The 27,376-nt window shown below is 43.6% G+C and overlaps 1 protein-coding gene across 5 annotated transcripts in view; it reads left to right on the top strand.

Moving 5' to 3' along the window:
• The first annotated feature begins 728 nt into the window (after window positions 1–728).
• CFAP221 (cilia and flagella associated protein 221) overlaps window positions 729–27,376 on the top strand; it is a 136,492-nt gene continuing 109,844 nt past the window's right edge. For all 5 annotated transcript variants that reach the window (XR_011466311.1, XM_070380474.1, XM_005894389.3 and 2 more), the window contains exons 1-6: window positions 729–995; window positions 3,702–3,887; window positions 6,003–6,103; window positions 21,082–21,168; window positions 21,324–21,422; window positions 23,327–23,427. Coding sequence is in view for 4 of the 5 variants with exons in the window: in XM_070380474.1 (XP_070236575.1) it covers window positions 3,749–3,887; window positions 6,003–6,103; window positions 21,082–21,168; window positions 21,324–21,422; window positions 23,327–23,427 (527 nt within the window). In the remaining variant the exon portion in view is untranslated. The remainder of the gene's footprint in view (window positions 996–3,701; window positions 3,888–6,002; window positions 6,104–21,081; window positions 21,169–21,323; window positions 21,423–23,326; window positions 23,428–27,376) is intronic.

Raw genomic sequence — 27,376 nt, 5'->3', positions numbered from 1 at the left:
CAGTGTAAGGAATAATGTCCGTGGGTGAGTAGAGCGAAGTAAACAGAGCAGGAGGTCTGGGGAGCTGGTCCAGTTTCATGGTTTATCATCCCTAAGTATCATTATCAGGACAGAAACAGTTTCTTCAATGAATAAATTGCAACAACAATAAAAAGATATGGAGGGAGAATCTACTGATAAAAAGAGACCTAAAGGACACATCAGTTTATTATAATGTGTGGATTTATTTGAACTGTGATTCAAACTCAAAAAATACGTTTATGAAAATTGAGTACCAAGTATTTGAAGTTACTAAGAAATTACGTAATGTTTTAGGTACTGATTGCGGTTATATTTTTTAAAGGGCTCCTTATCTTTTGGAGGTATATTCTGAAATACTTATGACTGATACTGGGATTGGTGTCTGGGATGACATTATAATGTCTGGGATATCCTTCAAAAAAAAAAATACAGGGAGTAGAGGAAATGTTAAGTTGATTAATTATAAGTTGTTAATTATAAGTTGATAATTGTTGTGGGTTGGTGTTGAAGATTCACCATACTATTCTGCTTGGCTTTGTATATGTTTGAAATTTGAAACTTATCATAATATTAACTGTAAAATGAACTGTATCACAGTACGGAATCGAGGATTGAATTGCCCTCGGGGAAGCTCCACCCACTGAGAGTGGTAAGCCCCACCCCTTCAGCCACGCTAGGCCACCAACTCCTCTCAAGGTGCCCAGATGTTTGTGTCTCCCTTTGGGAATTCCTTGGGAATTCGCACGCTATAAGTCGCTCTCTCTGTTCTTACTCAGACTCCAGAGACTGCTCTAAGTCCCCAGAACTAACCCACCACTTTCAGACCTCGACCGGCGGCTGCCCGGGTTCCTCCCCCACGTCCCAGGGGAGTTTGGTCGCGTCCGGCCGCGACCCCGGGAGCGTCCGCGTCGTCATGGCGACGCTCGAAGACGGTGGCTGCGCCCGCGGATTCCCTCCCGGGAACCCGCTCTGGGGTGAGCGGCCTGGGACCTAAGGCTGGGGCGGGGCGGGGTCGGGGCGAGCGAATTGGACCCCGGGAGGGTGTCCAGCCGCAAGTCAACTTGGGCGGGGGCGAAGGAGAGGTAGGGCCCAAGGGGTGAAATAAGGATGAGGGTGGCGCCTGGGTCAGGGGTAGACCGTGCTCCGGGCAGGGGCTGAAGTAAAGGGGCGCTGAGGGGAGCAGGCCTTTGGCAGGGGTGAAAGGGACTGCTCCGCAGAGCTTGGGGCCCGAAACCAAGGTTGCCTGGGGAGGGGGTGGGGAGGAGGGACGAAGGGGGACAGTTCACCTTGGAGGTGAGTGACCTGGGATAGGAGTCGGGTGACAACCGTTTGGCTATTGTGCCGCCCTGAAGTAGAGGCAGGGAATTTGAAGGAAGAGGGCTGGAGAGTGAACCGGGGTAAATGTTGAACGGTTGGAGGGGAAGGAAGGCTGGAGCGAGGTTGGAGGAAGGCTGAAGGAGCGATTGGCGGGAGAGATGGAGGCTGTTCTGAGGAGTGAATACCCTCAGCCATGCCAGTGAAGGGGGATGGGCCGTGAGGGGAAAGGAGAAACTTGTTTCAGAAAGTGATTATTAAGCATTTCTTCGCTATGGGCAGTGTATTTTGCTTGATATTGTAGTCTTTAAGGAATCTAAAACCATGAGCCTTCACACACACACAAAAAGGCACATAAAAATCCACATATGATTTTACATCCAATTCCAGGGGCTTCACTGAGCAGCCCCCAAGTTTAGAGACTTAGCTGTGGAAGATATAGACATGTGGGATTTGTAAAGTGTCATCACAAGGCAAAACGTGATTAACACCAGAGGAGCAGTAAAGGCAGCAATTGCTAAAGAACGTCGAAGGGCAGGATCAGACTCCCAAGGCAAGTCTGCCAAAATGTGTGGCATGAGCTGGGACCCGGTGTCCTAGAACAGAGCTCCTAGGAAGGTGCCCAGTGGCGGGGGAGGAGGTCTGTGGCTTTCCACATCCTCTCCCCACAGAGGGGCCCAGGAAGATGACTCATTATGCCAGTATCTCCCAGTGTTAAAGGGTTTCATGGTCACATTCATCTAAGAAACTGAATCAAAGAAATCTCATAAAGAAGAGACCTGTTTGGGACTTCCCTGGTGATCAGAGCTTAAGAGTCTGCTTTCCAAGGCAGGGGATTTGGGTTTGATCTCTTATCAGGGAAGTAAGACCCCATATGCCACAGGGCAACCAGCCCAGGTGCAGTAACTGGAGAAGCCTTCGAGCCACAATGAAGACCCAGCACAAGCAAATTTGGAAAAAAAAAAAAAAGAGAATCCTGTTTAACTGCTGACTTCAACATTTTGCAAACTTCACTGGCCACGAGAGCCTCAGAAAGCATCAACACTACATTTTGAGAAAAGCTTTTAAGGAGAATTAAGGACCACAGAAGAGTTTTGAGCTGTGACTCTGAAACAGAGCAGGACCCTATATCCTTCCTTCCATATCCTCAGTCTGCCTTTTGTCTATGGGAAAACTTAGCCAAAGAATAAATTCAATCAGAGAAGTGAGAAAATGCAAAAGTAGAGAAAAGCAGTTAAATTGGACAAAATAATAATAGTTTAGTCCATAAGCAAAGTCAAGGACCTTTAGTTCCTTCTCACAGGCTATAGGTAATCTGAGCCATATCCTCGGCGCTGTCTTATAGAGACTGAAACACCACCGGGGAGAAGAAGTTAACTACATGATGACCAGGCTGTAGCTATGACATTTGTTGTTCAGTTGCTAAGTCATGTCCAGCTCTTTGTGACCCCGTGGACTGTAGCATACCAGGCTTCCCTATCTTTCACTATCTCCCAGAGTTTCCTCAAACTCGTATCCATTGAGTCGATGATGCCATCCAACCATCTCATCCTCTATCACCCTCTTCTCTTCCTGCCCTCAATCTTTCCCAGCATCAGGATCTTTTCCAGTGAGTCTGCTCTTTGCATCAGGTGGCCAAAGTATTGGAGCTTCAGCTTCGGCATCAGTCCTTCCAATGAATATTCAGGCTTGATTTCCTTTGGGATTCATTGGTTTGATCTCTTTGCTGTCCAGGGGACTCTCAAGAGTCTTCTCCAGCACCACAATTCGAAAGCATCAATTCTTCAGCGCTCAGCCTTCTTTATGATTCAACTTTCACATCCATACATGACTATGACATAAGCTGCCACCTCCAAAGAAGTGACCTCAAAGAAAGTGGACAAGTCGACTAGAACTAAAGATTAACTGTTACTTAAAACAATCAAGATGACACTGGTCAGATCACTGCATGACCGATTTCAAGATGACTGTTAGAGCTGGCTGTGCTGTTTCTGTATGTAGCCCCCTTCCTTGGTCTATAAAAGCTCTTGTCCATTGGTTGTCAGTTGTGGGGGCTGGTAAGTCATCCTTTCGACAGAAGTCCACCGCCCCATGCTTGCTGGCATCCAAAATAAAGCAAACTTTCTTTTCCACCAGCCTTGCCTCTTTATTGGCTTTTGAATAGTGAACAGCTGGACCCGACTTTTGGTTACAACATGGCATTGGGGTTGCTGTGTGACGCAAGATGAACAGGACAACCTGTGTGGGCACAGAGTGAGAGGTGGTGAAGGCCTGAGCCACAGCAAACCACACAGTGACAAGAGGTACATTTGTCAATGGTGTGTGGTTTTCTGTGGATGATTATACTACTCCTGTTTTCTTCCCAGGAAAGGACCTTTGGCTTTAAAAAGAAGACTCCATTTTTCATGATAAAATGGCAGCAGTGAAAACCCCCAGCAGAGAAGTAAAGAATGCTGAAGAACCATTTCAAAATGTGTCACCTCTTCTTTTAAGGAACCTAGTGGAGGAACCCAAGAGACCAAAAGAAGTACCCAATCATCTCCTAGAGTCAAGTAAGTGGTTAGAAAACAGGTTTGCTTTACAACTCAGGTCTTCCCAGAGGATCCAAAGTCCAGAAAGCATAATGGAATTTTGGGTGCTGATTTATCTATATTGTTTTACAGGCTTGTGATAGTTTTTATTATTATGAACAATGATTCTATTTAGATCCATTCGCTTAACTGGTAGACTTTTGTGGTGAAAATTAATCACCAAGTTCTGTTCCTTCACATCCTCAAGTGTCTTTGCCCTCTGTCCATACTTTGTCCTCAGGAGGCCACCAGGACTACTGTAGGCCTGGCTGTCCTCCCTAGCCACACTCTCCTCCCATCCACCCTTCAGCCCCCGGCATTTTCTGTCCTAAATCCAGGCTGGCTCCTATCCCCACCCTGTTTGAATGTTCTGAGGGGATCCTCTCGTGTAAAGAATAAAGTCTCGGTTCCTTTGCTCATCGTTTGGCCCCCTTTGCCTGGATCTGAAACTGTCCACTCTCACTCCTCCTGTCCCCCACTTCCAGCCACACCTGTTACTCCTGTTCCTTCAAGACCACTTGGGTTTATACCTTCTTGCCTTTTTCTGTGCACATCCTTAGCCTAGAAAGCCTGGTAAATCCCATAGCTATTGTGTAGAAGGATAATCGTTTTGCCTGTATTCTCACTGAATCCATCTTAACATCACAATACTGTTTCCATTTTACTCTTGGGCAAGCTGAGACTCCAAAAGCTCAAGTGAATTCACCAGGGTGACTCAGCTGAGTGGGGGGTTGGTGCTCGGCTGTAGCCACCCAGTGTCCAGATCTCCATGTCTCAAGCAGCTTGGTTCCTGCTCACCGTTCAAGGCCCATCGAAATGAGGGACCTGCAGCGTTTGGTGTGGCTCTGTTGTTACTTTAGAACACACTGAATTCAAGTCAGTATACTTGACTGTTTCTGGGTATTAACAGGGCAATGCCCATTTTACATCTGTAATGTGGCCCTAAAAACAAAACTCTCAGCATTAAAAAGAATTACCAAGTAATGTTCATTTTAATACTTAAAAATTGGACTTCCCTGGTGGTCCAGTTGCTAAGACTCAACGCTCTCAGTGCAGGTAGCCCAGGTTTGATCCCTGGTCAAGGAGCTAGATCCCACATGCTGCAACTAAGCCCTTGCACAGCCAAATAAATAAAAATAAATATTTAAAAAAATACTTAAAAATTTACCAGACAACCCTGTCACAGTCCCCCTGAGACACCATCCTCACCCTAGTCTAGCCCTTCAGTTTGGCCCAAAGCTGACGACAATGACTGCTCATCACTGGAGGAACAAAAACACCAAACATTTCACACCCACTTTAGTGGAATACAAAGTCACAGAGAGTGGAGGCTGGGGTCAGGGTATCTGTGACTCATGAGGTTTGGGTACAGCCGAAGGGGAAAGGCTGTCATTTGTGAGAAACCAGACAGTGCATTCACTTCAAAGGAGGCAGTTTGCTGGTCAGAATCAGGCCTGGGCTTGATTTTTATAAAATGGAAACAACGGAGGGTTATAAACAAATGCCAGGCATGAAGCACGGCAGAGCTCGGGCATGAAGCACAGCAGAGCTGGGGCAAGTTTTGAAGACACTCACATGTCAAGAGCAAATTGAGTCATTACCATCCAGAGTGATAATTATTCAGAACCTTAGGATTACTCTGTATCACACTATAATTCAGTTCAGAGGAAAGCAAATAGTAACAGTTGAATACACAGCAATAAAATGAAACACTTGGTATTTGCATTCTTTGAAGTGGATGTGCGTTACATAACAATCATAGTATTATATACAGTGTGTGTCCTTTACAGGCTTGTTTTATTATGAAGACTTGTACAAAATGTGTACAGAGCAAGTTATTTTAATAGATAATAAAGAACAAATGTGAATTTGTCTCATGATGGTAATATCTCCCAAGCAAAATGTTAAAACAGTGGGAGAAGCAGTCCAGTTCATGTGGAACATCATTAATTGTTGACAGCTGTATCCTCTGTCTGAAACTTCATGTGCATAAAATATCCTAAGTTAAAGGGCGTCCTTGTTGATAGGATCTTCTTTCACTTAATATTTTTTTTTTTGTCTCATCTCGTGGTATACTTATCTGCATTGTTTTTACAGAGGTTTATGCGAATCTTCTGAATAATAAGGTCATACAGGCAAAACCTGGCATATTACATTTTGGAGGCTATCAAGTAGAAAAACAACACCAGCAGATATTGGTAGGTACTTTTTTTTTAATTAAAAAATTTCACTGAAGTATAGTTGATTAACAGTATTGTGTTAGTTTTAAGTATATAGCAAAGTGTTTCAATTATACCTATATATGTGCGTCCTTAGTCACTCAGTCATGTCCGACTCTTTACAACCCCATGGACTGTAGCCTGCCAGGCTTCTCTGGTCATGGGATTCTCCAGGCAAGAATACTGGAATGGGTAGCCATTTCCTTCTCAAAGGGATCTTCCCAACCCAGGGATCAAATCCAGATCTCCTACATCGCAGGTGGATTCTTTATCATCTGAGCCACCAGGGAAGCCCCATACATACATATATACATTCTTTTTATATTCTTTTCCATTATGGTTTGTCACAGAATATTGAATATAGTTCTTTGTGTTCTATAGTAGGACCTTGTTGTGTATCCATTTTATGTGTAATAGTTTGTATCTGCTAATCCCAAATTCCCAATCCTTCCCTCCCCAACCCCTGTGTAGATAGTGGGATAATTAGCCCTCTTTAAGTGGGATAATTATAATAATGAAATGACATGAATGTTCTCATTTTATTACTCATTCATCTAAAGAGCAGCACAATCAACAGAAGGGAAGATATAAATTTGACCAGGAAAGGCAGTAGTTCTAGGATGAGAAATTTTAAAGTTGCATCAGTTTCCTTGGACAGGTTTCCTCCCTCTGCCAAAGGCACCTCCCAACACTCTTTCCAAACTGGTGCTGTTTCTGAGGGATCCTTGAGGGCCAGAAACTATGCTTTGTGTCCCACATGTTTCAGTTTAGTCCTTAGACCAGCTTTGTGGCGGTTGTATCATGACTCTGTAGAGATGAGGAAACCGTGATTCAGTAAGGTTAAAGACTCACCTCAAGAACACAGGGATGGGACAGACTCACTCTCAGGCTGCCTTCCTCCCAACCAGTGCACTCTTGCTCCAGCCAACAGCACCAGCGGGAGAGCTGTCCCTTTCTTAGGAGGGTCCAGCGAGGGTTCTGTTCCACCTTCTTGGGTCAGATGGCCAGGCCTAAATCAGTCATTGTGGCCAGAGCCTCCAGCTAGAGCTGGGACGGCAGCTCCACCAACTTCCGCAGAAGGGACAGGTGAAGGCTGCCCTGCAGAGTGGCTGCAGCTGTGGGGACAGCAGTCTACCACAGAGGTCCCGGCCTTGCTGGGTCCCCTTTTTTGAGATACCCCAACTGGGGAGGGCTCGTTGACCACAGGACTCCTAACCCACCACTAAAAGGAACCTGACCATTTAAACCTGCTCCACAATCTCGGTGACCCCCACTGTGATCCCCCAAAGTCACACTGAATAGGATGTTAGAACTACTCCAGCTGGTCGAGGGACTGAGCCAGGCCAGCCTCTGGGCATGTGTTGGAGTGGAGTTGATGGATGTGGGGTGTCTCACACAGGCCCTGAGACCCTGGCTTGTGTGTGATGTACCCTTCCACTATAAGACTCTGCATTTAGATACAGTGCACTCTTCTTCAGATTCTTTTCCTATATAGGTTATTATAGAATATTGAGTACAGCTCCCTGTGCTATACAGTAGGTCTTTTTGATAATCTGTTTCATATATAGTGATGAGTTGGAAAACTCAGCAGTGGCCACAGGACTGAAAAGGTCAGTTTTCATTCCAATCCCAAAGAAAGGCAATGCCAAAGAATGCTCAAACTACTGCACAGTTGCACTCATCTCACACGCTAGTAAAGTAATGCTCAAAATTCTCCAAGCCAGGCTTCAGCAATATGTGAACCGTGAACTTCCTGATGTTCAAGCTGGTTTTAGAAAAGGCAGAGGAACCAGAGATCAAATTGCCAACATCTGCTGGATCATCGAAAAAGCAAGAGAGTTCCAGAAAAACATCTATTTCTGCTTTATTGACTATGCCAAAGCCTTTGACTGTGTGGATCACAATAAACTGTGGAAAATTCTGAAACAGATGGGAATACCAGACCACCTGACCTGCCTCTTGAGAAATCTATATGCAGGTCAGGAAGCAACAGTTAGAACTGGACATGGAACAACAGATTGGTTCCAAATAAGAAAAGGAGTACGTCAAGGCTGTGTATTGTCACCCTGCTTATTTAACTTATATGCAGAGTACATCATGAGAAACGCTGGACTGGAAGAAGCACAAGCTGGAATCAAGATTGCCTGGAGAAATATCAATAACCTCAGATATGCAGATGATACCACCCTTATGGCAGAAAGTGAAGAGGAACTCAAAAGCCTCTTGATGAAAGTGAAAGTGGAGAGTGAAAAAGTGGGCTTAAAGCTCAACATTCAGAAAACGAAGATCATGGCATCCGGTCCCATCACTTCATGGGAAATAGATGGGGAAACAGTGGAAACACTGTCAGACTTTATTTTTCTGGGCTCCAAAATCACTGCAGATGGTGACTGCAGCCATGAAATTAAAAGACACTTACTCCTTGGAAGGAAAGTTATGACCAACCTAGATAGCATATTCAAAAGCAGAGACATTACTTTGCCAACAAAGGTTCGTCTAGTCAAGGCTATGGTTTTTCCTGTGGTCATGTATGGATGTGAGAGTTGGACTGTGAAGAAGGCTGAGCGCCGAAGAATTGATGCTTTTGAACTGTGGTGTTGGAGAAGACTCTTGAGAGTCCCTTGGACTGCAAGGAGATCCAACCAGTCCATTCTGAAGGAGATGAGCCCTGGGATTTCTTTGGAAGGAATGATGCTAAAGCTGAAACTCCAGTACTTTGGCCACCTCATGCGAAGAATTGTCTCATTGGAAAAGACTCTGATGCCGGGAGGGATTGGGGGCAGGAGGAGAAGGGGACGACAGAGGATGAGAATGGCTGGATGGCATCACTGACTCGATGGACGTGAGTCTGAGTGAACTCCCGGAGTTGGTGCTGGACAGGGAGGCCTGGCGTGCTGCGTTTCACTGGGTCGCAAAGAGTCGGACAGGACTAAGCAACTGAACTGAACTGATATGTTAATCCCAAACACCTTATTTATCCCAGCCCCCGAAACTGTGTCTTAAAGTGGATCATTTCAAGACAGAATTCCGACTATCATATTAGACTCATTCTCTGAGTGGGGAGACTCGCTGCAGGAAACTGACAGATGGTAAAACTGTCAGAAAGCAAAGCGGCCAACAGACAATGCAGCTTCCTTGAGTCCTTACACATTGAAGAGGGAGGAGAGAGAAGGGATCAGCAGAGGAAGCTGTTAGGGGCCGAGTACTTCCTCTTAGGAAAAGGGTCAGGATTTAAAACTGTGATTAGGAACTTTACCCCTCAGTCTGCAAGGACACATTTCTTAGAACACAGCATCAAAGACCAAGGTTAATCATTCATTTTGGAACTTGCATTTCCTGGTTATTAGGTTTGCTATCTAGACGCTGGTGGTGGTTTAGTCGTGTTCAACTCTTGCGACCCCCTGGACAGTAGCCCACCAGGCTCCTCCCCTGGAGGAGTCCATGGGATGTTCCAGGCAAGAATACTGGAGTGGGTAGCCATTTCTTTCTCCAGGGGAAATACTCGAACCCAGGATCGAACCCATATCTCCTGCATTGGCAGGCAGGTTCTTTACCACTGAGCCACCAGGGAAGCCCCTAGATGTTGATAGAATGGATCTAAAATAATTATTGTTTGCAATGAGTGAACAATGAACTTCCTGTTCCCAACCCTCTTCACTCTCCTCATTGCTTTACTCACCCCACCTCCACCCTAAGCAGCCAGATCCTCATTCTGTTGTTATAGATTTGCCTGTTTGAACATTTCACATAAATAGAATCACACAACATGTGGTCTTTTGCAACTGGCTTCTTTGATTCAGCATGTTTCCCAGGCTCGTTGAATTTGTAGCATGAATAGGTACTTTATTCCTTTTTATGGGCAAATAATGTTCTGTTGTATGGTTATATCACTTAAAAGAATTTTTTTTAATTTTTATTGACATAATTTATTTAAAATGCTATATTAGTTTCAAATGTACAGCAAAGTGATTCAATCATATGTGTATATTTTTATATGTTAATATAAAGATGTATATTCTTCATTTACATTCTCTTCCATTATAGGTTATTACAAGATACTGAGTATACTCCCCTGTGCTATACAGTAGGTCTGTGTTGTTTATCTATGTTATACACAGGGGTGTATAACACTTTTATACACTTTTATGTATATCTTTTAATATATACTTTTATGTATATCTTTTAATCCCAAATGTTTAATTTATCCCTCCCTGCTTTTTCTCTTTGGTAAACATGAGTTTGTTTCTGTGTCTGTGAGTCTATTTCTGTTTTGTAAATAAGTTCACTGTGTCATATTTTAGACTCCACATAAAAATGATATCATATGATATTGAGTTGGCCAAAAAGTTCATTTGAATTTTTCAGAATTCATTATGGAAGAACTCGGATGAACTTATGGCCAACCCAGTATCTGTCTTTCTTTGTTTGGCTTTCTTCACTCAGTATGATGATTTCTAGGTCCATCCGTGTTGCTGCAAATGGCATTGTTTCATAATGCCATCTTTTATATGGCATTATGCTTTTTTATATGGCATTTTATATGGCATTATTTATATGGCATTAATGCTCTTTTATAACTGAGAAATACTCCATTGTGTAGATGTACCACATCTTTATCCAGCCCTCTGTCAGTAGACAGATTACTTCCACATCCTTTTTTGTTGTTGTTCAGTCACTCAGTCGTGTCCGACTCTGCGACCCCATGGACGGCAGCACGCCAGGCTTCCCTGTCCTTCACCATCTTCTGGAGCTTTGTCAAACTCATGTCCATTGAGTCACTGATGCCATCCAACCATATCATCCTCTGTTGTCACCTCCTCCTGCCTTCAATCTTTCCCAGCATCAGGGTCTTTTCTAGTGAGTCAGATCTTTGCATCAGGTGGACGAAGTATTGGAGCTTCAGCTTCAGCATTAGTCCTTCCAATGAATATTCAGGACTGATTTCCTTTAGGATTGACTGGTTTGATTTCCTTGCATTCTAAAGGACTCTCAAGAGTCTTCTCCAACACCGCAGTTCAAAAGCATCAATTCTTTGGCACTCAGCCTTCTTTAATGGTCCAACTCTCATATCCATACATGACTACTGGAAAATCCATAGTTTTGGCTAGATGGACCTTTGTTGGCAAAGTAGTGTCTCTGCTTTTTAATATGCTCTCTAGATTGGTCATAGCTTTTCTTCCAAGGAGCAGGCGTCTTTTAATTTCATGGCTGCAGTCACCATCTGCAGTGATTTTGGAGCCCAAGAAAATAAAGTCTCTCAATGTTTCCACTGTTTCCCCATCTATTTGCCATGAAGTGAAGACTCTTGAGAGTCCTTTGGACTGCAAGGAGATCCAGCCAGTCCATTCTGAAGGAGATCAGCCCTGGGATTTCTTTGGAAGGAATGATGCTAAAGCTGAAACTCCAGTACTTTGGCCATCTCATGCGAAAAGTTGACTCATTGGAAAAGACTCTAATGCTGGGAGGGATTGGGGGCAGGAGGAAAAGGGAACGACAGAGGATGAGATGGCTGGATGGCATCACTGACTCGATGGACTTGAGTCTGAGTGAACTCCGGGAGTTGGTGATGGACAGGGAGGCCTGGCGTGCTGTGATTCATGGGGTCACAAAGAGTTGGACATGACTGAGCGACTGAATTGAACTGAACTGAACTGATGGGATCGGATGCCATGATCTTCATTGTTTGAATGCTGAATTTTAAGCCAGCTTTTTCACTCTCCTCTTTCACTGTCATCAAGAGGCTCTCTAGTCCCTCTTTGCTTTCTGCCATAAGGGTGGTGTCATCTGCATATCTGAGGTTGTTGGTACTTCTCCCAGCAATCTTGATTCCAGCTTGTGCTTCATCCAGCCTGGCATTTTGCATGATGTAATCTGCATATAAGTTAAATAACAAGGATGACAACATACAGCCTTGATGTACTCCTTTCCCAATCTAGAACCAGTCCATTGTTCCATGTCCAGTTCTAACTGATGCTTCTTGACCTGCATACAGATTTCTCAGGAGACAGGTAAGGTGGTCTGGTATTCTCATCTCTTGAAGAATATTCCAGTTTGTTGTAATCCACATAGTCGAAGGCTTTAGCGTAGTCAGTGAAGCAGAAGTAGATGTTTTTCTGGAATTCTCTTTCTTTGATCCAAATTTCTTGCTATGATCTAAATTTCTATGCTCCAGTGGATGTTGGCAATTTGATCTCTGGTTCCTCTGCCTTTTCTAAATCCAGCTTGAACATCTGCAAGTTCTTGGTTCATGTACTGTTGAAGCCTGGCTTAGAGAATTTTGAGCATTACTTTGCTAGCATGTGCTGCTGCTTCTGCTAAGTCACTTCAGTCGTGTCCAACTCTGTGCGACCCCATAGACAGCAGCCCACCAGGCTCCGCCATCCCTGGGATTCTCCAGGCAAGAACACTGGAGTGGGTTGCCATTTCCTTCTCCAATGCATGAAAGTGAAAAGTGAAAGTGAAGTCGCTCAGTCGTGTTTGACTCTTAGCCACCCCATGGACTGCAGCCTACCAGGCTCCTCCATCCATGGGATTTTCCAGGCAAGAGTACTGGAGTGGGTTGCCATTGCCTTCTCCGTGCTAGCATGTGAGATGAGTCCAATTGTGTGGTAGTTTGAACATTCTTTGGCATTGCCTTTCTTTGGGATTGGAATGGAAACTGACTTCTTTCAGTCCTCTGGCCACTGCTGAGTATTCCAAATTTGCCAGTATATTGAGTGCAGCACTTTAACAGCATCATCTTTTAGGATTTGAAATAGCTCAGCTGGAATTCCATCACCTCCACGAGCTTTGTTCACCATGATGCTTTCTAAGGCCCACTTGACTTTGCATTCCAGGATGTCTGGCTCTGAGATAGGAGAGTGATCACACCATTATGGTTATCTGGGTCATTAAGATCTTTTTTGTATAGTTCTTGTATTTTTGCCACCTCTTCTTAGTATCTTCTGTTTTTGTTAGATCCATAGCATTTCTCTCCTTTATTGTGCCAGTCTTTGCATGAAATGTTCCCTTGGTATCTCTAATTTTTTTGAAGAGATCTCTAGTCTTTCCCATTCTGTTGTTTTCCTCTATTTTTTGCATTGATCAGTTAGGAAGGCTATCTTACCTCTCCTTGCTATTCTTTGAAACTCTGCATTCAGATGAATATATCTTTCCTTTTCTCCTTTGCCTTTCACTTCTCTTCTTTTCTCAGCTATTTGTAAGGCCTCCTCAGGCACCCATTTTGCCTTTTTTCATTTCTTTTTCTTGGGGATAGTTTTGATCATCGCCTTCCATACAGTGTCATGAACCTCCATCCTAGTTTTTCAGGCATTCTGTGTATCAGATGAAATCCCTTGAATCTGTTTGTTACTTCCACTGTATAATCATAAGGGATTTGATTTAGGTCATACCTGAATGGCCTAGAGGTTTTCCCTACTTTCTTCAATTTAAGTCTGAATGTGGCAATAAGGAATTCACGATCTGAGCCACAGTCAGCTCCCAGTCTGGTTTTTGCTGACTGTATAGAGCTTCTCTATTGTAGATAGTGCTGCTGTGAACATTGGGTACATGTATCTTTTGAATTGTGGTTTTCTCTGGGTATATTCACAAGAATGGGATTGCAGGACCATATGGTAGCTCTCTTTTTAGTTTTTTTAAGGAAACTTCACACCATTCACATTTTCCCTGTTCCGTAAGTTGATGGACATTTGGATTTTATCTTTGGGGCTATTAGGAATAATGTCATCATGGACCTTTGTGTACATGTTTTTGTGTGGATATATTTTCATTTCTCTTGGATATGTATTAAGAAGTGGAATTAGGTTGTATGGTATGTTAGTTTTCTGTGGCTGCCTTACAAATCACCACAAATTTAGGGGCTTAGAAAACCAGAAACGCATTCTGGAGGCTAGAGTCCAAAATCAAGGTGTCAGCCGGGCCCTGCTCCTTTCACGGTTCTAGGAGGGGCTCTTTCCTCGCTTCTCCCCGGATGTGATGGCATCAGGAGCTCTTTGCCTTGAGGCTTAATGACCCTAAACCTTGGCCTCCATCTTCGCCTGGCTTCTCCTCTGACTCCCTTTGTCTTCTCGTCTTCTCTCAAAGGAAACTTGTCATTGGACTGAAGGACCAACCAGGTAATCCAGGATGATCTCGTCTCAAGGTCCTTAACTTAATAGCACCTGCAATCACTGTTTTCCCAAATAAAGTCACATTCACATGTTCCAGTTGTTGGGGTGTAGCTAGGTCTTTTTGAGTTCACCACTCACTGTTGTTCTATTTGCATTTCCTTAATGACTGATGACATTAAGCATCTTTTCATGAGCTTACTGGTCACATTACATCAAAGCTTTATGTCGGAGAAGCCATCTGGGATAGCCCAAGCAAAGTGAGAAGTGGGGAGCAGGCACTCGGGGAGTAGGGGAGACACAGAGGCTCAGGGGGGCAAGCATGTGGCATGTTTGGTGTCCAGTGTACAGTCTGCTTTACCTGGATCCTAGGGTTTGGGGAGGGGGTAAAAGCTTCATTCTGCTGAAGAACATCCATCTCTGTCTTATGTACAACACAATACCTATCACACAGAACATACTCAGTAAACACTTGTCAAGATATTAAACTCACTTTATTGGAAGAGAGTGACTTGGCGGCGTCTCACTAGTTCCAAGTAAATACAAGGTAAAGTCTGAATAATCACACTGCTTCTATCAGACATTAAAACAAACAGATAAAAGTACAAAATTATTTCATCTTAATAACATTCTGGGAGACCCAGCCTCCTATTTCTATCAGCAAAGTTAAGCAGAAGCCTAAGGCAGTTACCTTGAGATTCTTGCCAAACAAGGGGGGAAATTCAACCCTGCACTTTATCTTGGTTTTGTTACAGGAAACAGTACAAATTGCCCAAGAATGGAATGATTGAATGTGTGTTTAAAACCACAGTAAATTGTTCATTAACATTTGAGATTGATCCAGATCTGGTTAAAGGCTTTAAAACCTTTTACTTAGATTCATATCAAAATCAATGTTTTGATTTACTTTAAAGGTTGAAATAATGGTTCCCAGTTTTCTCCAAACCAAGACCTCTTAAGTTCTTTTTCCCTCTGAGGAAAGATTTTTTCTGGGAAATTATATTTATTAAGTAAATAATTAATCAATTTTCCCATGAGACAATCAGTGTTACTGTGGCCAGCCCAAAACAAAGTTGTCAGCATACACAGCCTTATCTTATGTAGAGTAACAGTCTTTTCCAGCTTTCTGAAATAATTGTATTAGTTTTCAACTCCTGTTGCAGCCTTCAGAGACCCCTCTGCCCCAGGATCTTGCTTCTCAAACTAGGGCCACATATCTCAATGGCTTCAAGTCAGTGTGTGAGGGTCAGGACCTGAAGCTACAGTGTAAACACAGTTTATCTTTCTGGAGCATCAATTTTTACTCTCCCATTTTGGATAAATGCATTATTGAGCAAAATTTTAGAGTAAAATGCATTATCAATCTGAGGCCACACAACAAAATTCAGGCAAGGCTTTACTGGGCCTCCTGCTGCAGCAGGGTTCCATCCCTGGATCGGGAAGATCCCCTGCAGAAGAGAATGGCTACCCACTCCAGTATTCTTGCCTGGAAAATCCCATGGACAGAGGAGCCTGGTGGGCTACAGTCCATGGGGTCACACAAGAGTTGGACACGACTGAGCACACAAGCATGCATGCTGCAGCAGGGGGAGCGAAGACCAGCAACTGGTTCCCCCACTTGCTCTTCCCCCTCAGAGGGCATGCTGGCTCCTTATATGGGGACGAGGGTAGGGGAGAATCTAGCGGGGTGGGCCTGAGGGACGGCTTGGGTGGTCTGCTCACCCTCCTGGTGGGATGTGTGCAGGGATGTGCTCAGAGCCTGCTTTTGCTCTTGATTCTTCAGAAGTGGTCAGGGGGCTTCCCAGGTGGCACTAGAGGTAAAGAACCCGCCTACCAATGCGGGTGGGCTGCAGTCCATAGGGTCCCAGAAAGTTGGACACAACTGAAGCGACTTAGCACACAGGACTGCACTTCAGAAGTGGCAGTTGGGTTTGGGGTTGTTGTTGTTGTTGTTTTATCATTTTGTGTCTTTTTGTACAAGTTTGCCCCAGCTACACATGCTCGCAAGCTTCCCATGCTTGCAAGCTTCAGGAGTTGGTGAGGGACAGGGAAGCCTGGCATTCTACAGTCCATGGGGTCGCAAAGAGTCAAACACAACTGAGCGACTGAACTGAACTGAACTGAACTGAACACATGCTCACAGCTATTTTTTGTTCCTTATAGTTTCTTTGTATTTTGTTGCTCAAGGAGACATTTGTCCAGGTTCAAGCACTAGAGCAGAGTCCCAAGTCCCAGATCCCAGCCTGTCTCAAACACTTTAAAGAATTTACAGAGCTGCTTGTGTTTTGCCCCCAGATGCCTGTGGTGTTAGGTATTTACCTCTGAGAAGCTGTGTCCCTGAGAGGAAGGATTAAAAGGACCCCAACTTGGGAGGCTGAAATGTGTTTAGAAAATACTGTAAGTGCTTGGGGCTGAAGATTATAGACCCTACCCACCAAAGCCAGCGCTTTACTGGAGGCTGGGTTTGCTCTGCCCTGTGGAGGGAATGGAAGGGAGACTGTGAGGAGCGGTGTGTGCATGGGGGAGCTGTGAGCAGGCCTTGCAAAGTCCCTCTGACCCTGGAGTAAAAGCTCTTTAACCTGTGACTGCCTGGTATCCGGTTGCTGGTTCCTTGTTTGTTTGTCATGGGGGCCCATTCTGAAACACTGAAGCAAGGACTGAGTTTCACCTTAGAGTCAACACGGGCCTAAGAAGACACCGTTATTTCCCTTTTCTTTTTTTAAAACTTTATTTATTTGTTTCATTTTTAGTTGTGCTTTATTTTTTGTTATTTTTGGTTTTATTTTTATTTTTGGATTTCTGTTGCTGTGTATGGGCTTTCTCCAGTTATGGCGAGCAGGGGCTACTCCGTAGTTGCTTTGCTCAGGCTTCTCATTGCGGTGGCTTCTCCTGTTGTGGAGCACAGGCTCTAGGCACCAGGGCTTCAGAAGTGGCAGCACACAGGCTCAGTAGTCGTGGCTTGTGGGCTCTAAGTGCGTAGGCTCAGTAGTTGTAGCACAGAGGCTTAGTTGCTCCAGAGCTTGTAGGATCTTCCTGGACCAGGAAATTGGATTCCGTCCCCTGCGCTGACAGGCAGATTCTTATCCAGTATACCACAAAGGATGTCAGTTTTTTTCCCTTTCAATGATGATTATTTTCCCCTCAGTGTTAGTTATAAGTGAAAAGACAAGAATGCCATTTTATCCCTGAAAGCATTTATTTTTTTGACAAGAAATTAAACTGACCTGCTGACAAACTATAAAAATAAAAAAAGGTAGGAAATGAAGTTTGGGCACTGAAATGTCCCTGTATGTACCTAGAGTCTCCTGGAAGGACCACTCCTGGGGTCAGGAGACTCCAGAGCCCACACCTTCACCAAGACTCCTGTGTGCCAGGCTCCTTGGAGGTCAAGAGAGATCTTGGCAGCTTTATTTTTTCCAGGCTTCTCCTGTATTAAAAAGATATGCCATGTTGCTGCACATGGCAATATATCATTCTTTTTATGGCTAAGTAATATTCCATTGTATATACCACACTTTCTTTATCCATTCATCTGTTGATGGACACTTAGGTTTGCTGCAACATAGATGGACCAGAGATCGTCATACTAAGTGAAGTCAGTCAGACAGAGAAAAACAGACATTATATGATAACACTTATATGTGGAATCAAAAAAAAATACTACAAATGAACTTATTTACAAAACAGAAACAGATTCACAGACCAAGAAAGCAAACTTATACTTACCAAAGGGGAAAGAGGCGAGGGATAAATTAGGAACTTGGGATTAACAGACAGACACCATTATATATAAAACAGATAAACAACAGCACTTACTGTATAGCATAGGGAACTATATCTAGTATCTTGTAATAACCTATACTGGGAAAGAATCTGAAACTTGAGTTTGACACTTGAAACTAACACAGTGTTGTAAATCAACTATAGTAAAAAAAAAATGCCAACGGAGTCACTTTAAGAATATTCATAGATGACCAATGAGAACTTTTAACCGATGCAAGCTTTGCTGTCCTCTCATCAAGAGATTATATCTTAAGTCTAACTTAGAGACTCAGTGGACTTGAGGCCTTGGACAGTGGGCCATGCGGCACATCCAGCCTCTGGTCTGGACATCGAAAACCAAGGGCCTCTTAACTGTCCTGTTGACCAGGTGAAGGCCAGATCCCAGAACCCAGAGTCCTTGCTCCCCTTTCATGTAGAGAAAGGAAAAACATCTCTACTCAGACACCCACTTAACTTACCAAGCAGGTTGTTCTGTCTCAAAGGAGGGCCTGCTCCTGACTCCAGGAAAGAACTCCTGACTTTGTGTTCTGTTTTGTTAGCCCCAGGGATGGATTGAGGGCTGTCCTCTCCATACTCCTTTTCCTGATTTTTTGACTGCCTAAGTGTCACCAGATCCCCAGGACAAGTGGCATGTAATTAGAGAAACTGAGGGTGAGCAGGTGACTGGCTTCTTAGCTTAGCTGAATCACAGGAGTAAGCTGAGTTCAACAAAACGGTACACAAGTGACTGGTCAGGATGGGAAGAGGGGAGTGTGCCAGGTCACACAGAGGGGCACCTTGGGTTGCAGCTCTGGAAAAGTCTTAGGCTGGGCTGATTCACATGGGCATATTTCATCATTCTTTCAGTGGTATTTGTTGTATCTATTTCATGATTCTTTAAGTGGTATATGATAGATTTTGAATCACTTAAAAAGTTAAAAAGTGTGCCATAGCCAAAACAATCTTCAGTTCAGTTCAGTTCAGTCACTCAGTCATGTCCGACTCTTTGCAACCCCATGAATTGCAGCACACCAGGCCTCCCTGTCCAGCACCAATTCCCAGAGTTCACTCAAACTCATGTCCATCAAGTCGGTGATGCCATCCAGCCATCTCGTCCTCTGTCATCCCCTTCTTGTGCCCCCAATCCCTCCCAGCATCAGAGTCTTTTCCAATGAGTCAGCTCTTCACATCAGGTGGCCAAAGTACTGGAGTTTCAGCTTTAGCATCATTCCTTCCAAAGAACACCCAGGACTGATCTCCTTTAGAATGGACTGGTTGGATCTCCTTGCAGTCCAAGGGACTCTCAAGAGTCTTCTCCAACACCACAGTTCAAAAGCATCAATTCTTCGGCGCTCAGCTTTCTTCACAGTCCAACTCTCACATCCATACATGACCACTGGAAAAACCATAGCCTTGACTAGATGGACCTTTGTTGGCAGAGTAATGTCTCTGCTTTGCAATATGCTATCTAGGTTGGTCATAACTTTCCTTCCAAGGAGTAAGCGTCTTTTAATTTCATGGCTACAATCACCATCTGCAGTGATTTTGGAGCCCAAAAAAATAAAGTCTGACACTGTTTCCACTGTTTTCCCATCTATTTGCCATGAAGTGATGGGACCAGATGTCGTGATCTTCATTTTCTGAATGTTGAGCTTTAAGCCAACTTTTTCACTCTCCTCTTTCACTTTCATCAAGAGGCTTTTTAGTTCCTCTTCACTTTCTTCCATAAAGGTGGTGTCATCTGCATATCTGAGGTTATTGATATTTCTCCCAGCAATCTTGATTCCAGCTTGTGCTTCTTCCAGCCCAGCGTTTCTCACGATGTACTCTGCATATAAGTTAAATAAGCAGGGTGACAATATACAGGCTTGACGTACTCCTTTTCCTATTTGGAACCAGTCTGTTGTTCCATGTCCAGTTCTAATTGTTGCCTTCTGACCTGCATATAGGTTTCTCAAGAGGCAGGCCAGGTGGTCTGGTATTCCCATCTCTTTCAGAATTTTCCACAGTTTATTGTGATCCTCACAGTCAAAGGCTTTGGCCTAGTCAATAAAGCAGAAATAGATGTTTTTTCTGGAACTCTCTTGCATTTTCAATGATCCAGCAGATGTTGGCAATCTTAAGAAAGGAAAAACAGAATGGGAAAAATCGGGTTTCCTGACTTCAGACTAAACTACAAAGCTACAGGAATCAAGGCAGTATAGTACTGACACTAAAACAGACACACAAATCAGTGAAACAGGAGAGAAAGCCCAGAAATAAACCTACACACTTATGGTCAATTAATCTATGACAGAAGAGGCAAGAATACACAACAGAGGAAAAGACAGTCTCTTCAATAAGTGGTGCTAGGAAAACTGGAGAGCTACACTGAAAAGAATGAAAGCAGAACATATACCATATGCAGAAAATACACTCAAAATGGGCTAAAGATCTAAATGTAAGACTGGATAGTATAAAAACTCTTAGAGGAAAACATAGGCAGAACATTCTTTGACATAAGTCCCAGCAAGATCTTTTTGGACTCACCTCCTAGAGTAATAATAAAATAATGCCATTTGCGGCAACATGGATGAACTTAGAGAGTATCATGCTAAGTGAAGTAAGACAGACAGAGAGACAAATACCATACCATTTATATATGGACTCTTAAAAAATGATACAAATGAACTTATTTACAAAACAGAAACAGACTCTGAAAACAAATTTATACGGTTATCAAAGGGGAAAGGTTGAGGGGAAGGGACAAATTAGGAGTTTGAGATTGACATATATACACTCCTATAAAATATATAATCAACAGAGACTTACTGTAGAGCACAGGAAACGCTTCTCAATGTTTTGTAATAACTTAAATGGAGAAGAAGTCTGAAAAAATGGGTATATGTATAACTCAATAACTTTGTTGTATATGTGAAACTAATAGAACATTATAAATCAACTATTTCAATGTAAAATTAAAAAAAAATTTAAACAATAAAAATAAAAGCACATCGTATCTCCACCTCCCTTTAGAGCAAGATGAGGTGTAAATATCTATGCAGATAGATAAAGCAATGTGTTCATGTTAATGCTTCTTTTTCTCTCCAGCATCTGGTCAATATTTGTGATGAAGACATACATGTTCATATTTTACCCCCGCAAACCAAATACTTTCAGATCAAGTATGTTAAAAAGGTAAGTGTCACTGGTGACCTGTTCTCCCTCGACGTTCACTGTTGGACGTGGCTTTCCGTGTGGTGGGTCTGTCTGGGACGGTATGTAGTGTGTTGTCCCTGCGGTCCTGCTCCCAGTCTCTGGGGTCTCCTGACAAGTGCCCCCTTGTCTTCCAGGAGCACCGCCTTGTCCCTGGCTTGTCTCTCAGGATCACCATTACATTTTCTCCAGATGAGTGGCGATACTATTATGATTGCATCCGTGTTCACTGTAAGGTCAGCTCCTTAAAATTAAATTTTGGGGGAGTGGGATGGTATCAAAACTTATATCTTCAAGAGCAGAAGAAAGAGATGGAATTACAAGTATAAAGTTTTTCAGCCCAATGACTTAGGCAGCGACCTGAGTGGCTTGAGGGTCCTTGTCCAGCGATGTGGGTTCCAGCTGGGGAAGCCTCAGGTTGCTGAGCACTGGGGCAGAGCCAGAGACACTGCTTGTTCTCACCTTTCCTGGCCTAAAAACCTAATTTATCTTGTGGTCCTGGGAGTTACTGAATGCTTTTCAAATAATTTAAGCATCCTCTTTTAAGTGCTAGTTGAGAAAATCAGCAACAACCCTGAGCTGTGATTATGAACACCTAGGACTAATGGCTGACGTCCTCCGAGGTGGTCCTTGGGGGTCTGCAGAGAGAAGGGGGCCTGTGTGGCCCGACCCCAGAGGCTGTGCTCTGTGAGCCTCTTCCAGGTCACCTAATTCATCCTTGGCCCCCAGACCCCAGATCCACATGCTGTCAGCCCCTCCCTCAAAACTGGCACTCCCCCCACCTCCTGCCCCCTGCTCTGACTTTCATGCCTGGCCCTTACAAGTTGAGAAGCCTCAAGGGTAATGAAGTTTAACTTTGCAAAACTAAAGTGGAAGAGTATGCTTTGGCAATAAAGAAATTTCAGCTTTTAAAAGGGGAGAGGGAACTAAAGATGAGACCAGAATATTGCTTTCAGAAAGAATATTCTGTACCAAGAACAAAAGTCCCTAGTGACAGGCACTGTATAGCACCCCAGGGCAGGTGTCCTGCTACTGGGTAGCAGTGGTAGTAGTGCCTCCTATTGCTATGGCTCTTTAAACTTTTTCTCTGAGCCAGTGGTGGCTCAGAGGTTAAAGCACCTGCCTGCAATGTGGGAGACCTGGGTTCAGTCCCTGGGTTGGGAAGATCCTCTGGAGAAGGAAATGGCAACCCACTCCAGTATTCTTGCCTGGAGAACCCCATGAACGGAGGAGCCTGGTGGGCTATAGTCCATGGGGTCGCAAAGAGTCGGACACGACTGAGCGACTTCACTTTCACTTTGAACTTTTTAAGGCCATCATCTACTTTCATTCTCAAAAATACCTTTGAAGAAAGGTGGAATTATCCCCAGTTGAAAGCAAAGGAAGACATGAGCTGTGGGGAGGTCAGAAGTCTTACTCGAGGTCGTGCACTGGGCAGGTCTAGAAGCAGGGCTCTGTGCCTCTGGCTGGTCCCGTGTTGGCTGTTCAGTGCTGTCTGGATCAGCTGATTCTGTGCTGGTTTTTCTTTATCTCAGGCCATGCAAGACTGTTTTCTCTATAATATTCTGAAATAGAAACAGATTACTGTCTTCATCTCTACATGAAGTCATCATATGATTATCTTTAGCTTTCCTGAATAATATTGAATGTAATTTCAATGAAATATACTTAAAATTTTCTCTACTTTGTTTATAGCTAAGAAAAGTCAATATTTCAAATGTTATATTTAAGCACTCAGGTTTTTTAAGGAAATGTTTTCCTTTTTTATCTGGAAATATTTTTTAATGATAGAAAACAAGACAAGAAATAAAGGATCTACAAATTCATCTTTGAAAATTATAGTCTTGTATAATATCATATAAGAAATGAATCGCCAGTCCAGGTTCGATGCAGGATACAGGATGCTTGGGGCTGGTGCACTGGGATGACCCAGAGGGATGGTATGGGGAGGGAGGTGGGAGGGGGGTTCAGGATTGGGAACACGTGTACACCTGTGGCAGATTCATGTTGCTGTATGGAAAAACCAATACAATATTGTAAAGTAATTGGCCTCCAATTAAAATAAATAAATTTAAATTAAAAAAAAAGAAAATTATAGTCTCAAGCATGGTTAACTTGACTTTTTTCTTGTTAATTTTAGGGAGACGAGACTTTGCTTATTCCCATTCATGCCTATCCTGTCGTGAACACACTGGACTTTCCCTCATTTATAAATCTATCAAATGTTCTACTTGGTGAAAGGTAAGTTATCAAAATGAATTACCAAAGTGTCATGGGATGTGAAAAGAGAGACTCTTATATGTAAAAACTTAGATTTCTATTTTACCTAATGGAAAGTTTTCCTCCTAGCTGAATTAGACTGGACTTGTAGTTGCAAAGACAAAAAAAACAAAAAACAAAAACACTCACAAACCAAAAAACCAAAATTAAAAAAAGGAAACAAACAAACCCAGTCAAGTCAAAATATCATAAGCAGGAAAGGAGTGTATTAGGTCATCAACCTGAAAGGAACAAGGTGGATCTTCAGGCATGGCTGGGTCTAGAGTTTTGACAAAGGTTGGAGAAACCTGACCCTTTCCATGTCTTGGTTTTGCTGCCCTGTGCAGGCTTCTTTCTCAACAGGCTCCCCTGCATGGGGCAAGACAGCTGCCAGAAGGTCCAAACACTATTGACAACAGGGGTGGTTGGAGGGGCTGTGAGGCTGGGAGTATTCACATAGAAGTCTCGGGATTGGATTGAATGCTGTTGGACCAGCGTGCATCTCATGCCCAGACATTAACCTGTTTTTACATAGATTGGCGGCAGAGAAGGCAAAGACAGTAGACGGTCTCAATGGAAGCCAAATCTCAAGTCCTTTCTCCTTGCTGGGAAAACAGTTGATGACTTAAGTGTACTTTAAGATGTTACTTGTTTTTCCAGTAAATATTTATTGAATACCTACTACCAGGCACAGTGCCATGTGTCTCTAGGGACATAAAGAAGATGAATGTTGAGCAGTTTAGACATCGAGATATAATGGCCACACCAGTTGTTAAAGTTTGTTAAATGTTGAAATATTTCTGTACTGGTTGAGAAATACACACTGTCCTGTCCCTGTCCCCCCAGCTCATCTGCCTGGCCCCCCTTCTGCCACCCCTCACCTCCAATGATGCAGTAACCAAGTTGTTAATACTAGCAGTCTGGGCACGGGGGGACCTGCAGCACCTGGCTCCAGCTTTGTATCCATGCTGGCTGTGTACTGCCGGTGAAGTCCTGCTTGGGTGATGTTTTGAGTATCACCTATGTAAAAAGACCAGTAGACAAAAGCTGTCCTTCTGAAGATCTTAAAGTCTAACGGGGACAGAACCATGTCATTAAGAAATTACACCACTTGCTAAGTGTTGCCATCAAGACACATGAGGGGTTCTGTGTGGGTCCAGAAGAGGGAGTACAGAACTGACTGGGGGGATGGGGAAAGTCCTCCCACATAAGGGGGGGCATCCAGTTATCCTCAGAGGACACTGTGGGGTAGGCTGTGAGGATGGCGTCCAGGCAGGGAAACAGAGTGTACAAAAGCATGGTGGCAGCAGAGCGTGGATCATGCCTTGCAAGTGATGAATCCAGCCCGTAGCCAGCAGATGCTAGACGCCTCTTTTCTTTCTTTTTTGGCTGCACCTGGTCTTATTTGTGGTATGTGGGATCTTTGGTCTTTGTTGCAGCATGCAGGATCTCTAGTTGAGACCTGTGAACTCCTAGTAGCAGCATGCATGTGGAATCTAGTTCCCCTACGAAGGACTGAACCTGGGCTCCCTGCATTTGGAGTGAGGAATCCCAGCCACTGAACCACCAGGGACATCCCTGGAGGCCTCTTGATCTAAGGACAGAGAGTAAGCAAAAACTGTGGGCTTCAGCCTGTGTCAGGGGGTCAGAGCATGTTCAAGGGCCTATAGGTGGCACTGAGAAGGGGGATACAAGTTGCTAAAGACCCAGTAGCAGAGGAAGAGAGGCAGCAACTGAGGCTTTTTGGTGATGGGAGGAGGTGACCAGGGTGTATGAGCTTCAGGGCCTCTGAGTGAAACCCACCATTTAGATCTGGAACAGTTGCCTTGGTTCAGCTGATGTGAGACCCTGCCCCTGCCCAGAGGCTTCCTATGGGCTTCTGACTCACCATCTCTCTTATTTTTTTGAAAACAATTCTTTAAGAAGTATCAATAAATAGCACATACAAAAGAATATATAAAACTGAAATATAAATATTTCAATGTATTATCATTCTTTAAACTGTGCGTATAATAATATGCACAGTTTATAAAGAATGATAATACATTGAAAATTGATTTTAAGACATTAAGACATAAAGCACTACCAGTAACTGTACAACCACTGTTCTGAATTTTGTGGCAATCATTTTTTGATTTATTTTAATAGTTTCGACGCATACATGGGCACCCCTAAATAACACATGGTCTAGCTCTGCCAGTGTCTGATCTTTTTTCTTTTTGGCTGTGCCGGGTTTTTATTGTGGCATACAGCATCTTTTCAATCTTCCTTGCGGCATATGGGATCTAGTTCCCAGACCGGGGATCAAACCCGGGCCCCCTGCAATGGGAGCACCAAGTCTTAGCCACTGGACCACCGGGGAAGTCCCTGATCTTTATATAAATGAAATCATACTCTGCATCAGTTCTTTTGTAACTTGCTTTTTTGATCCAACGTTATGTTCTCGTGGTCTAACCACATTAACCCAGAGCCATCATAGTGCACTGTGTGTGTTTATGGCAGTGTTAAAAATCTCACTGCTAACAGACCTATGGATTATTGCCACTATTATTTTTTGCTGTGACCAGCACTGCCGTTGTATATCCTTGTGCATGGTCTGGGGTGTGTGTTCCAGAGTTTTCTACATTGTGCACCTAGAGGTGGAATTGCCAGTCCACATAGCTTCAGTGTCACCTTTTAATGCCAAATTGTTCTCCGATATGGGTGTGCCAATCGCATACACTCCCTTTTCTCCTGCATCATTGCCCATGGTGGGTGTTATCAAACCTTTACATTTTGGGTGATGTATATTCTTGGCCCCTGGCTCTTCTTGTCTCTATTTTCCCCCAAAATACTCAGCCAGAACTCTTTCCCAGCACCTCTTCCCTCCCCTCATCCACCTTGTCTTCACTAGCCCCTCCTCAGCACTAAGTGGTCTATGTAGGGACCTAAGGGGCTAACAGAAGTGAATTCCTCCTGGCAAGACTACTCACCCCCACTCACTCTATGCATTTTGATGCCAAACAGCTATTTACTTTAAATGGATGAATAGCAATTTCCAACCAAAACCAAAGTGGTGGAAACAATTGACTTCCTAGTTCATCTGCCTGCCTCCCTCTCTCTCTCCCTCTCCCTCCACACATCACTCCTTGTTTGGACCATAAGCCAGGCTGTCCAGGTTGAGAGCACTGGTGCATAGACAGAAGGAAAGGATGCAGACATCAGCCCTGGTTCTTTTTTTTTTACCACACCACACTGCATGTGGAACTTCCTGGACCAGGGATTGAGCCTGTACCCTGTGCAGTGGAAGTGTAGAGTCTTAACCCCTGGACTACCAGGGAAGCCCAGCCTTGGTTCTAAACACACAGATCTGCTTACTTCCCTGGAGGCTTCTCTCAAGGTGTTTTATGCATCATGCCCTTCATTTGTAATCACAACGAAAATTTCAGCTAAATTTATAAGACTTGAGTTACTGTGTGTAACACCTTGATAATTTCAAAAATATTTCAAAACTTAAGAGTGCTATTTTGTTTCTAGCCTACAACACCTTTCCCAGACTTGATGCTTTTGACTTAATGGCTTTTCCCCAACTTTTAAGGACACAAGCTACCCACACTGCATTCAATCCATAATGTCTGGTAGCAGCCCAGCGTAGGATAGGGTGAGTATTTGGAAGGATTTTCTCCTGAAATGTCCTCTGTTAATTGTAGGCTGTCCCAGGGGTTGAAGGTATTATTTGGGTAGGTTCTTTATTCAACATTCGTTCATTCATTCAACAGACCTTTATAGAATGACTACTATGTGCCAGGCACAATGGTATTACTGAGGATACATGAATCTCATCTCACAAATAGACAATTATTTTATTGAAGTATAGTTGTGTTATAATGCTGTGTTAACTTCTGCTGCATAGCAAAGTGATTCAGAAATATATACATACGCATACACAGAG

The sequence above is a fragment of the Bos mutus genome, chromosome 2 (assembly GCF_027580195.1).
Source record: "Bos mutus isolate GX-2022 chromosome 2, NWIPB_WYAK_1.1, whole genome shotgun sequence".
NCBI classification, from domain to species: Eukaryota; Metazoa; Chordata; class Mammalia; order Artiodactyla; family Bovidae; genus Bos; species Bos mutus.
Note: the sequence above shows the minus strand (reverse complement) of the source record. Positions and strands in the feature narration are given on the sequence as shown.